At 36.5% G+C, this 14,300-nt stretch overlaps 1 protein-coding gene across 1 annotated transcript in view; it reads right to left on the bottom strand.

The window, feature by feature from the left end:
- Positions 1 to 13,980, bottom strand: part of rbm20 (RNA binding motif protein 20) — a 44,651-nt gene extending 30,671 nt beyond the window's left edge. The window contains exon 1 of the mRNA XM_069666557.1: positions 13,859 to 13,980. Within this exon, the coding sequence (XP_069522658.1) occupies positions 13,859 to 13,980 (122 nt within the window). The remainder of the gene's footprint in view (positions 1 to 13,858) is intronic.
- Positions 13,981 to 14,300: the final 320 nt, after the last annotated feature.

Here is a 14,300-nt window from a genome sequence, read left to right as displayed (position 1 = left end):
TCGTACAATGAGAGCAGATGGAGATGCATTGTCGATCTATATATACAATCATTAAACTGGTGCACTTCTTCTTCAGCTATAGCTCTAACCCCTGCCAAAAAGCCAGGGGTCCTGTTCATAGAAAGGTGTGAAAGATCTATAACAGAAGTGTACATTTGCACAAAGCCGAAATTTGCACAAAAAAATAAAACTATGCTCACTTACCACATTGCAAAAGAGAGAACAGTAGTGGCCAAGCAACCTAGACAGCATGTGAAAGACGGAGCAGCATGTGTGTGTAAGTGAGCCAGCTGATGTTTACAGTGAATCACAGCAACAACTCAAAGTCAGACAAAAGACAGGAATTTTTTTCTGGCCAAGAAATCGAGGAGCTTGTGGGTAAGGTGGAGTTAGAAAGCTTTGGTTTCCACAGCACTGAGGTCTAATACTCAAGAAAAAGCTAGTGGCAACATGTTGCAGCTTAAATGAATGTAGTATAGATAAGTGCAGTGTGTATTAATCTGACCACACAATTAAAACATACAATAAAATATTATTATTTTGAACTTTAAGTTTTCTTACAAAACAAAGTCTCTCTTCTTCTTTTACCACACTTGGTTTGGCTCTTTGCCAGACACTCTCTGACACCCGCATGTAAAAGTAGAGTGAGGCTAGGTGGAGAGAGTACACGTGGAGCAACACGTTGAATAAACTTTGAAACTAGCTTGTGGGTAGCAGGTTGACTTACATATCATGAACCATTTCAAACAATGTTCAAATGTATGTTTAATCTGCATGTCAACCCCTTGATGGGAAATTTAGGTGTAGTTGCTAAAAGTAAACAGCCCGCTCCGTTAACATTGTTAACAAGCACCGGGACGAGGTGCAGCTCCTTCCGCCAACACATCTGTGACAGCAGCAGCATTGCATGCTTGTTTACAGAAAGGGGAAACAGAGTCTGCATTAACAGCTGCCAGTTCATTATGGCGAGGGGCTGCACGAATGTGATATAAGATGGACTTTTCTTGTAGATTCGTCATTGAAGATGAAAGGATGCTTTTTTGTTTTGTATCAAACAACAATAAGAAGGCAGCACATGTTTCAGGTCATTAGCTTGACTTGATGTCCTGCGATGTGAGTATTACACATTAGCATGGTTTAACATTATATTTAATTCAATTAAATCCCACCTTCAGAGTATGTTTGTAACTGTTTAGGGCGAGGGCACACTACAGCTGTCAATGCTAGAATCCTGAAAATCCTTTTTGGACTTGGCCTACATTATTTATTGGACTGATAACAAGTATAGAGTGTTGTTAAAACTGTTCAAATGCTGTCACTTGCATTATTTCCATCCATGTTCAGGTGAGGTGACAGGAGAAGGCAAAGTTTGTGTGTGTGTATCTCAAGTGTGTCTGTGGGCCTGATAGTAAAGCCATGTTTACTGCAGTGATTCTACACACAAAAACCTTATAAAACTACTATCATACTCTGCATACTCCATCTGCACAATATTAGATATTATTAAAACTACTGATGTTCTGCTCTGCCAAAAGTGAATGCTCTTTGATATAACCTTGGATTTCTTCGACCATTGATGATATTTTATCAGTTACCCTAGCTGATGTGATTGAGGAGTTGGTATTTTCATACTTAATATCAGGGAAAGGCAACCCAGACTTTACTGAATCCTGCCACCTGCCACATTGGCTTCATCCAAGCATTTCAACAGCTGCAGTGCGCTCCACAATTGACCGTGAGTGTCCCGCCCTCGCCTCCGGCCCAGCGGGTGGGGGAATGTGATGGTGGGACAGTGCTGATTATATTAGTTGGCTTGTGTTTTATACAACTGAGAGGTGCTTATGGTTCATGCTAACTCGCCCAAGCCCCAATAACACTGCTGGTTTAAGTGTTTAAGATAAAATGGATCAATACATGAGTAATGATGCCTTTGGTTCACTTCATCATCTCACCATCAGTGTCCACAATTTCCTGTCTCCAAAATGAAACCATGGGTCAGAGTTTCAGAGAGTTTCAGGTCAGAGAGTACATAATTAATGATCAATGTCCATCATGCTTCCAACATCAAAAAGACGATACATACACTCCAAATATAGAAGTGTAACAACAACAAAGGAATTAATACTAAGCATTTTAATGTGGTGGCATAATCATTAAAAATACAAAACAAGATTGGATTTGCTTGACCTCATGTCTTCATCAAGGGTTTTAAAACATTTTGTCAAAATGATTGTTGGGGTCCCTTACCTTTACGGTCTCCCTCATGCCTGGCATTTCTCTTTAGTCTGCTCTATGCTGGTATGTAACAGTGCATACCCACCATCTCCTCCCCTCACAGAGAAGGTTTTATGTTGTTTTGTTTTCATTATTTCATGATGAAAATCAGATATTGTGCCATCACTTCACCATGTGCCCATATAATGTGCTGACCTCACTGTGCGCTCTAGCACATTAACAAAAGTAATTATTGAATCATGTGAATTTGTTGTGTCTAGGCTAATAAGTTGATAAAAAGAACTCCCAATTTTTTGAGTATAGGTGAAGCCCTTTAAGCTATGGGTCCAACTGCTAGAGACAAGGTGCTACTGAGGCATTCTTTGATCAAGATGGAGCCCAGGAAGCAAGTAGGCTAGCAAAAGCAAGGAATGAACCTTTGAGGATTGCACATATGTTGTCACTGAATCTAGATTTATGTTATATTACGTAACTATCTATTCAGCTTGAAAAAGCAGTTGACCAACCATTAGAGGGCTGGCCCAAAGCTTTGCTGCAGTCCAGAGCACAAAGAGACAACCAACAGGTATGTGGCAACTAAAGATGATCCCATTAAAACAAATAATGAAAAAATAATATTGCTGAACAAAATGAAGTCTGTTGTTCTTGCAGAAAGTTAAAGGGCTGAAATCAGATTTCTTTGGGCCCCATCCTCAACCAAGAGCAAAGAAAACCAAAGCAAAACTTCTGACAGATTGGACCAAAGAATAGGTGTGATTACGCCTCTACGCAGTTTTTATTTAAATTTATTTAAATTTAAAAGATATTAAAGAGCTCAAAGCATCTTCAATGCTATGGGGGCTTAAAAAAAGATTTAATTTGAGCACAACTTGTTCTACATCAATAAAGTAACTGTGTTATGTAAGGTTTGTGCTGCCAGACAGTGACTCACTCCAGGCCAACACACTACTACACCAAAAATATGCATCATTTTTGAGCCTCTACTACTGAACATTTTCAGACTCTCAATTTAAAGGAGATAAAGCATTGTTACAATTTACACTCTGGCAATTTGAGGGAGGGGTGTAGGGAGTTATTGTTCTGCATCGTGGTGAAAAGGCATGCAGCCTCATAGCTAATACGCGCTGTATACTGAGACTGTGTTAGACTGGTTATCTGTAAACCTTGTGATGACTGCATGAATTGTTACTAGTCTACTAAGTTATGTTTCTGTTTCCCTTTCCCACAGCAGGGAATGTTGCACCTTTAAATAACCACATCTTGGATGCTTTTGAAAAACTACTTAACCTCCGAACTGCTGAAGAAGAACTAGTCAGTGGCCAGCAGATAAAACTGTGGTTGTACGTCTGCTAACTGGTAGCTTTTTGTTGTATTATATTTTTTTTATCTTAAGATTAACCAAGCATAATAGCGTATTTTGTTTATTAGGACCACCAGTTTGTGTGCAAGCCTGACTTTAATTGTAGCAAAGCTGACAGAGTTTGCAGCTTTCTGCTGGAGAGACATGATTTCTTGGACACCTGAATATACAAATGAATCATTTTCAATGAAAAAGCCAAGAGAGGACAGTAAGTAAAGCCAAACACAGTACACAAAACTCTTACTACAGCCTGCCCTTTTACTGTCACTGCAGTATAGATTTCCTGGCCAAAAAGTTTTAAATACAAAATCACATATTCACATCTTGAACCCCCACAGATAAATAAAGAAGGTTCACTTCCAATACAACCATCTGGTAGATTTAGGAGGCATCTCTGATTACTCACAAACTTTTTTTAACAACTGCTGTTGATGAAACATCTGTCAATTAAAGTTACAATGCTTTGTTACAGGGAAGAATTGTTTGGAAAACGTATTCATAAATGACTGCCATGAACTCACAAACTTATTTACTATTACGGTGCAAAGAGTAAAGCAATGTGCCAAGGTTTTTGATTACAGAAAAGATAATACAAAAGAGGGCTTGGTGACAGGTTGACTGTTCCTCACTGGTGGTAATGTCTTCACATAGGAGTCACTTTTTCTATTTCTATCCTGTTCAGCCAATTTAAATCTAATCCCTGAACGTAAATCTGCTACAAGGTTCTGTGGAATCCAAGTGGTGTTGAATTTGCAGCATAAGTACGAAATAGCTTAAAAGGGAGAACAAGGTTAATGTGTATCCATAGCTTTTCTATTTCTGCATAATAGATTTCCTTCCTTTCCTATTTTACCTACACAAAAATCAGTGCACAAAACAAATACACGTCGAAGGTACACTTTCTAATTTGCAGATGGATCATCACACTGTATTGTAATAAATTACCTTTTAGTTTTCAGCATGTCAAAGGACTATATTTAAAAATAATAGGGAAAATTTAATCTACCAGTAATAGGTAGCAACTTACTGCAAAAGATGTATAATAAACTGGATGTAAATCCTAAAACAAATAAGTGTAAAGTAATAAATAAGGGTTTTCATAGCAAAATATATTTGGGCTTATGTCCACCACTTTTTTCTGGACGCCAGCATCTTTTTTCAGTTGTTGCAAATAAGGAGAGAGGGGAAGCGGCTGATGCAATATAACAACCCTTTTTTATTTTGACACAGGACACAAGGCAACTCAATTGTCCACAACTCTACATGTCATCGGCCTAATACATCTACTTCCTCTGTCGGCAGAGGATATCAGAAATTTCTATCAATTACCATTGGCGAAGATCACCCCCCTTCTCGAATAGTATACCAGATACACCTGCTGGTTAATGAAGGTGGGGAGGCGGGAGGGTGGGTTGGGAACATGGCATGTGTTATAATTTATACACTGCCCACGTGGTACCCTCCACATAGCATATGTTCTGAATGTGCCAGATTAAGAACAGCCGCTACTGGCTACTGCCTCTGCCTAGTTTTCCTTTCACCTCAGATGTGGAAAACAAATAGGAACGGGTCAACAACATGAGCCTACCCAATTACATTTCCAATTATATCTTGAGACCACCACAAATCACCGAGCTTCTTTAAGCTGCAACTTATTGCCAGATATGGTCTAAAGCATATAGAAGTGTGAGTCTTATACTTGTAGTGTAATAAACTAAACTCATTACGTTGAGCAAGACTAATGTTGGTAACTGTCTTCTTTCTATAAAAAATAACATCAATGTTCCTGGGGGACACTTCTGACCCCAGTTTCTTGTATCTGGATCTGTAACACAAAACATGGGAGCTGGTTTTAGAACCCACACAGGTTGCTTCACGACCCAAATGACAAAGAAGTCAGTTTGGTAAAGCATTACTGCTTTTAAGACGTCACTCTGCATGACATTGTATTTAAATGAAATTTCCTACTTAACTTATTTACTACTTTACTTTGCTGGTATTTTTAAAGTCTTTTTAAATCTTTAAAGTGAGGACATCATTTTACAATAAAAAATGTTTTTTAAGGATAATAATGTATGATCATGTAACAGTTTTTTTTATCTGTCTACCTCTTTTCCTGTAACTAATTTTAGAGCAGGCATTAGTGGTTGTAGGGGTTTATTGACCAATATTATAGCCATGCAAAAATATAAATTCATTTTAATAGTTTGAGCAAGATTAATTTACAGTGTGTTGCCTCTATGTCCACAAGCACTCAAAGACAAACCCCCACACAAGACACAGGCAAATCCAAAACCTTCAAAAATGAGTATAGTAACAACGAAGACAAACAGCCTTAACAGGATGATAAACCTGATATACTGTATACATTTGTGATTGTTACTTGTTAAGTGTTAAGTGAAGCAATAAAGATTAGGCCCGTGTCCGAATCAGGATTTTCAGCACGTTATATTGATGCATCGACTCAATTCGTGTTAACACTATTTTAAGTCAAAACATTTGAAAAGTTTACATTTTAACATACTATTGTTGCTGCGTGAATCATTGGCTTTTGGGGGCACTCCTCCCTATGTATAAAACGTAAGCATTGTAAAAAAAAAATTAAAAAAAAGTTTGAACATGTAAGAACATACTGTATTTATTTTCTTTAATTGTCAAAAAGAATATGTGAATATCGGAACAGTCCTGCCTCAAGTTCTCGCAATAGGAATGTGTGCTAAAGTAGGGCCATAAAGGCCATGAATAACTTACTGTGGTAGGTGTACTGATGGCTTGAAGTTGATGTTCATATAGAATTGTAATGGATAAATAAACCTTTCCTTAAAAGGGAAAAATGTCAATCACTTTTCTTTTGATAAGGTCCTTTAATATTTTCAGTACAACTGATTTTTCAATCCTTCTGTTTTCAGGTGTGTGTCATTGGAGGTACCGTAAGTTTGATTTCCTGTATTCTGGCGCGCTGAAAAATGCCTTTGGGGTGAGCACACGTGCTACAATCTCCCCAGGCTTCAGCTGTTGGCACCGGCCTTACAGAGAAGAGCAGAGTGGCTGTGTGGGACTTAAAACAGCGGTTGGGTTTATGGGTTACTTAGACACCCCTGCTCTCACAGTGTTAAACTTGAGGGGCAACATACTTTAAGTACATTCTCCTAATTTATAGCTGTTTGGCGAACAGTGTGTGTGATGTAGGACTTTGTGCAAATGATGGACATAGCTGAATTGCGTGGTGATATCAAAACAAATATTTATTTCTATTACATATCTATTATTGTAAATGGATTGTTCACTTAAGCCTAAATTATACTTTCCAAATGTGTGTAAATACGTGGTGTCACAGGAGACAACACATCCTCTTACACAGAGAACTTCTCTCTGGGCTCCTCATATCTTTTCCAAACACTGTCCCCTCAGCTCAGCAAGTTCCAGTGTTTTTTTTCTTGCGTATACCAAAGAAAATGTAAATTCCCAAAAAATCACCTTAGGGGATGAAAGGTTTTTACTGCAAAGAAACTCAAGGAATTAGCCTCATAAAAGTAAGAAAAATTTAATTATAGGCCTCACATGGTCTGAAGTTTCTACAACTTGCGTTGCTCTGTAGGCTTTTTTTTGTTTGAGTTTGTCCTTGACAAAATTCAACATAATGGCCTCAAGGTAGAAGTTATCTGTTACTGTCTTTCAAATACCCTCTATTGTAATGCATCCAACAATACAATGTGAAGTTGTGCCTACAGCTTAAGGAATATCCAAGTTATATGGTTGTGCAAAATTGTTGACATTTCTGTTTGTATTTTTAACATCTTATCTGGTTATTCTAACATTGTACTATTTTGTACTCTGTACTATTAGAATCCAAGGGAATTGTCAAAGACATAAAAAGTAAGTTCATACTATTTCTAGACACCTTTTTAAAAGTGGTAAAAAAAAATGGTAAAATGACTGTGGTGATGTCAATCCCCATCTCCCAATCATGTCAGCTAGTAAGTATCTAAGGAAATGACCAGGGTCATTATGTAAATTTCGACAAAATAAAATTAAAGTTTAAAAGAGAATATTGAAAACAGATTAAAAAACAGTCACTATCGACACAAAGGAGACAAATAGATACATTTAATATCTTTAATTCAATTTGACAAATAGACCCTTAAATATTTCTCTCATTTTCATTCTAGTTTTTGAGCCTGCACCTCATATTACTCAAGGGGCAGTACACTTAATTAGTATCATATGAACAACCTTTTAAATTTAGATTGTGTCTACACCAAGACCTTTAACTCTGCCAGCTCAAATATTTAAGCATTAAGGAAGGTAGTGAGGAACAGCTGATCTCAAAGGACTTGATTGAATATCTCTTGTTATGGGCACAAATTTCTGCTTGCTCCACATAACTTTGCTTTACTTTTTCAGTACAAAAGTAGAGAGAAAGAAAATATGTTTATATGTCAGGCCTGCACTGAAAAATGTATTTTATGTAATACAGTAATATTTAGTATAAAAATAAATCAAAGCAGGTGGACATTTGGAGCCCTGAATAGTGTCACTGTCTCTCTTAATAAACCTGTTAATCTTTATATTTTTGTGCTTGCCTGCCACAGAACAGAGGACAGTTATTTAGAATTAGTCCATACAGCCTCGAGAGCAATGAGTATCCTGTGTGTATCCTGGATGAGTATCCTGTGTTTTCTGGACAGCAATGTGTAGATGAGAATATGCATTTTTAATAGTTTAGTAGTATTGATAGACAGTTGTCCCACCATGTTGTATTTGTAAGTGTACTACATTTATTGATGACTGTGCAACTGTAATTAAGACAGGAAAATTATATCAACATAGAATATTATATCATTTTACCACTATTTTTTCAAGCCAACATTTGTTCTGCATCGCATTAGAAGACCACCACTTGAGTCACATTACAGCTTCATTTATAGCATGCCCAGAACAAAACCTGAAACTGTGATGATTTCAGGATTAACTGGTGTATCCCACTGAAGCCTGCAACAAGTTATGTGCAAATCTCATTGGTAAATATATAAAGATGGAAATATTTGACAACTCTCTTTTCTCATTGCTACATTTTAATGTTGATACAGTGTATAAAGACTTTAAAGCCTTTAAACTCTGTCTGCTGCCATTGTTCCAGATAGTTAGCCCTGCTAAGTCTACCCACTCAACACCTGTAAACCCCCTTCCACTAGGACATAAAACTGTATGCTGAACGATGAGAACAACAGACTGGTGGGTATTTGGTGACTTACTTTACTTATGAAGTCTGACATATTAAGTTGGACAATCTCACATGTAATAGTTGAAGGTTAGAGTAACAGTAGAGGGGAAACATTCTACCTAAAAAGGATTTTGTTTTTGTTTTTCTCTAGCATTTGCAAGGTGTCTTCACAAATCCTGGCTATACAGGTGTTTTAAACATATTTAAGAATGCTAAATTCAAGATTAGGGTTGTTAAGTGTCTCCTTCAGCTCAAGTTACATTTTAGGAGAGATTTCTTCAAGTGCGTAAAATACAGTACATTAACTCAGCTGTCCTGACTTGCTCAAATTACATTGATTCTTTAATTCATTTAAGCTACCCTATTGGTGCTTTTGTTCAAAGCGAGTTACAATCAATCATGTTGAAGAGCTGTGTTGCAAGTGCTTATTCTGCTGTCATGGTTTGTCACTTTGAATTACACACGAAGACATTTTTTTAACTTCCGCTAGAATTTCATGTGGACAAATGGCCAAGTTTACGATGTCTACATTGGTGTGAATGGGATCTTTTTCTTCTCAAGGCACCAAGATGTGAATTGGGGCTCGTAACAAAGTTTTTCACAGAACAACCTCATGCTAGTTCAATAATTTTATTGCAGGATGCCCCTTGACTTGACTTACACCACAAAAGAAAATGCCAACATGGCCAGTGTTTCTCGGAGGACCCAAAGACCCCTGCCCAGTGCCACCCAACTGTCAGCCATTTAACATCAAGATTAGTTGCCACAGTAGCTACTAAGTGTCAACACAGCAATGAACACATGCTTAAGTTGGTGGTGGAGAAGGAAGATGGTAGTAGAACTACAGGAGTTGACGCAATAAACATACGAGTTCTATAAGTTAAAGACAGAAAAAACTGTTCCACCTACAAGAAATAAAAGGACATAACTTTACTGCCTCCATAGTTAGCCTTATATTATATGGCTTTACTACAATTGCTGCAGAAGATACAGAGGAGAAGAGGCCATACGGACGTTATGTTAATATCAGAAACAATCCCCTAAACAGACTTGTTTATACATTGTTTTTCCTTTTAATACTACCACCTAGACTGTATGGGTAAATGTTTTTCATAGGATTGAAAGAAAATAAAACATCCATATCCTTCTCTGAAAGACAAATACAGTATATAATAGACTCTTGGCAGTCATTTTGCTCAGCCTTGTTCACACTTATTCTATAGATTTCAAATAGTCCCCAAAGGAGGAGACTCAGAACAGTACAGCAATTTCATACTCAATCTTCACAACTGAAACCAGACAATCATTTTGGCAGAGCCACACAAGGGTTAGGAAAGCCCACCAGTTAAGCTCCTGTTCTGTCAGTGGGATAGGACTGGAACTCTTAACCTGTCAGGTTAAGCTTATGAAGGTGATTTGATATAATATTTTGATAAACCACAAACCATTTCAATCAGACCAATTACAGATATGAAGAAATACAATAAAATCATGTCTACTTCTCTAGGCAGAAATATCCTCTTTGATAACAACAAACCCTCAGGTGCAAGATTCAGTTAACAAATACTGCAGAATAACTGCATAAAAAATAAATTGACTATAAAACAATAAATATCTTAGATAAAAAGATAGCTTCCATATTTCTTGGAATACGGCTATTACTTAGTAATTACGTATCCGCCTTTATCAGCCACAACAAGAAGATTTTTTATACAGCTCTGCAGCAAAAGGCACTCTTTAAAATGTAGAGTGCCTGAAAAGCAATATAAAAACATTTGACACCATCAGGTCGTGTAATAAAACGACATGCAGCCATGCTAGCCCCACAGTCACAGAAGAAAAAACATCAAACCTGTAAACGGATAAAGTGCGACCCCCAATAAAGTAGACTTAATGACAGAAAAGCACATCACAGTAAGATTTACTACCTTTCCTGTGGCATTTCACACGCCTGTGAACTGCTAAAGAGTTGAAGGGACTGCAGTGCAAGGCAGAATTTACTCAAACAACTTTCCCTTCTGTGACGTGCCATCAGAGTGATATAGAGCCAGCAGGTGGTAAACAGCAGTAAGATGAGGGATGTAAAATAGGAGAAGGAAGGAAGGGATGACAAAAATGATGAGACAAAACATGTTAACTAGGCTTTACTAATTTGCCCACAAATCTTTTGAGGTAGAGTGAATCACTGAGTACTCAAACCTAAAAGAAAAACAAGAGTATAAACTTCAACTCCAGCCAGCTGGATTCTTTATACCATGTGTCTCTGGCTAGTTTTTTGATCTGGCTTACTTGGGTTCACAATTAAGATATAGACAATAACACCAGTGGCTTTTCTTGTATTAACACTATTCTGTTTTTGTTTTGTATCTAGCCTTAATCTTGCAACTTTTAACAATGTTTAACTATCTTAAAAGGCAAAGCCCAATGCCCAATGCATCATACATTATATAAGATAGACCTACAGTACATTGTCTTTTTGGATAATTTAAGTTTAACCAGTTAGAAATCAAAAGTTGTACCTCAAAGCCACAATCTCTATTTATGCCCTGGCTTTCACCATTTTAATCAAAGAACAGTAATTTTTGAAGGAGTATTGAACTTTATAGTCTTGCCTTATTATAGTTTTACAGACACAATAAAATTCATTTTATCTACTATTTAAGATTTATACAACTTAAATTGTCTTTTGTATTACGGATTTCAAATTTACTTCTTCCCGAAACAATACAGATAGAAATGAATGCAAATTCAACAGTTTTAATATCACACAGAAGACAAACAAAACATCTTAAAACCAACCGTTTATCCTACAACAGTAGGATAACAGTTAAACTTAAAACACCCTGACAGGTGTTGAGCAACTTAGGTAACATCAGAACTCTGATTCAAACAGAACAAACAGCTATGGTTTTTAATTTTTCACTTACAATGCATGAAATCTATATCCTATATAAGTTTGTTTGGATTAATATATAAAAAATCATTTAGAGAGGATTGTTAGAGGATGTTTAAAAGGATAAATGTTGAAAAGATAAAGCTGTAGAAAATGGTCCCTCAAATGTAGATTTAGATAGATAGATTTATACAATAATAGCTCTGAGAAAAAATCTGATAGGCTTGCACAAAAACCCTACAGAATATCAGGTAGTGCAGCACATCCTTAATGTGTTGATGGTCTAAAATAAGCAACAGACTGGGAATCCATGTATGGAGTGGTAGCCTTACTTTGTAGCCAAGAAAATAATCAAATTCAATGTCACCACATACACATTCATTCAAAATACACACTTACAATTTGCTGCTATTTATTATCACTCCCAGGTCAAAACCCATTTTTGACCAATAAAGTCACCTCCCGAAAGCATCCAGTTGTACCGAGTAAACCACACAGTGAGTGCGAGTGATTACGCTGTCCTAAAAAGTGACAATATTTTAAATGCAATCTGTAAGACAAATCACATATTTGTTCCTTTCATTGTTCCCTAACATAAATACAATAATCATTAGAAAATAAGAACCATTAAGTTGCTTAATATACAATGCGATACAGCATTGGATTGCCGTTAAGCTGCAAATTGCTATGTCTCTTTTAACCTCACCAACTGTTGAGATACATCTATATAGCAAGGCTGACAGACTGAACTTAGTGCAAAAGGCCTGACTAAAATGACTTTACCAGATGTATTGTTTTAGAGACATGACGTTGTAATTTTCCCAATTCCGAATAAACACATTGTCTTTTTACCTTTAAATGTTATTATATGGTATAGTTGTCCAACATGAATTTGGTAGTTTTCTATACACAGTACTTGAAGAAAAACATCTGGTGTTAAAAAACTTAAATTTCATTTACAAAAAAGCTGTATTGATTGATCCTCATTCAAAGGTTGCCAATGTTTAACAAAGAAATACACATTTAGTCAAGGCATTGCTGTGTTTTGGCAATTTTTTACTCAGGGTTACTGTGGGTAAATTTGCAACTTATAAAATAGTAGAAAGTTGCAAATTTATAGTAAAATATAGCGGAACTTAGTTCATTATATTAAAAATAAAACCATCCAGCATTAAAAACCCATATTTGCTTTGTAATATTTTTGGATTTATTTATTAGTTTTTAATTTTTTACTGTAATTGTATCTAATTTTCTTTTATGTAAAATCTGCATGTAATAGTTTAAAAAAAAAACTTAAAGTTTGCAACCTGACCCAAAATATGATTTCCTTTGAATTGCATTGAAATTTGAATCGAAATTGTAAATTATAGCTCCTTTACATTTTCTGCGCTGACATAAACCTAGTCAGTATTGGTGGGTAACTTAATTATGGACAACTTAAAATGAATTGTACATTTGTGAATTGCAAGGCTGTATATGTATATGTCTATTGCAAAAAAAAAGGTGCACATTTAAAAATAATTTCAATCAGGGGGTCTTTATCTACTCTCACTTTTAAAGAGGATTACTTTGGGTCCGTTTTAACTTATATGCAGATACTGTGATGTAATGTATGATTTCACATCTGGTATAAAAAAAACATTTTTTCAATGTTTAAATAAAAATGTTGCTTTTAAAAGATATGACCATTTCATGTTGTATAACAGAAGTAAACGGTTAAGGGAATGGGGTTTAAAAGTGTGCTTTTATTTATTTTACTTTCATTTCAGAGCATCACTTGAGTTTTTAAGTCACCACCTTTTTGTTTTCTCTCATTGATACTGCTTGACAATAATGTTCTTTATGTAAACAATAAAAATGTAAAAGTGAGAATAGAGGCCAGTTTATAAAAAATGTCGTACTTAGTTCTTATAAAGACTGCAGATAAAAGTAATATTTACATCAAAATCAGTTCAGACACACTTCCAGCAGAAATATGTTTCATCTTCCAGAGATACTCCCCATTGCCACGGATTCTTTTGGAAATCAGTGAAATCATGAGTGCCATGACCTAAATCCCCATGGAACAAATTGATTTTTCATACAGCCATGTGAGCACCAGGCTTGTGCCTATACTGTCAATACTTTAGAAATACTTTCCTCCTACCTTTGCAAGAGTTCAGTTGTTGTCTCAGGGGAGTATCCACCACTTTGTCCTTTTCCCAGCATTTTTGAATGGCCTTTTCTGACACTCTCCGTGCTACTTGTCCGATCCCAAGCTTGCTGCATGACAAAACAAACACCCTAGCACCCCCTGCAGCCTTTACACCCCTAACCTCCCTAAACACCCCCCTCAAAAAATAACTACAAAGAGCAAATCCTGATGAGTCAACTTTCTTTAGCCTGCTGTTTTTCTGCCCCTACTGCATGGACAGATGACAGAAAGGGAGGGCGGGGAGAGACCGGCTGCTGAGCACTTCAGCAGGGCTCTTCTACTCAGCTACTCCTGATCGACAGCAGCAAAGGCAGCAAAGCCTTCTTTAGCCTCTTCTCTCCAACTCTCTTTCCCTATAAAGTACACTATACACCCTAACACGACTTTCCTTTAC

This window comes from Semicossyphus pulcher, unplaced genomic scaffold, assembly GCF_022749685.1.
Source record: "Semicossyphus pulcher isolate SPU_LCO1_2020_fin unplaced genomic scaffold, fSemPul1.0.p SCAF_17, whole genome shotgun sequence".
NCBI classification, from domain to species: domain Eukaryota; kingdom Metazoa; phylum Chordata; class Actinopteri; order Labriformes; family Labridae; genus Semicossyphus; species Semicossyphus pulcher.
This window is presented reverse-complemented; position numbering and strand designations above follow the sequence as displayed.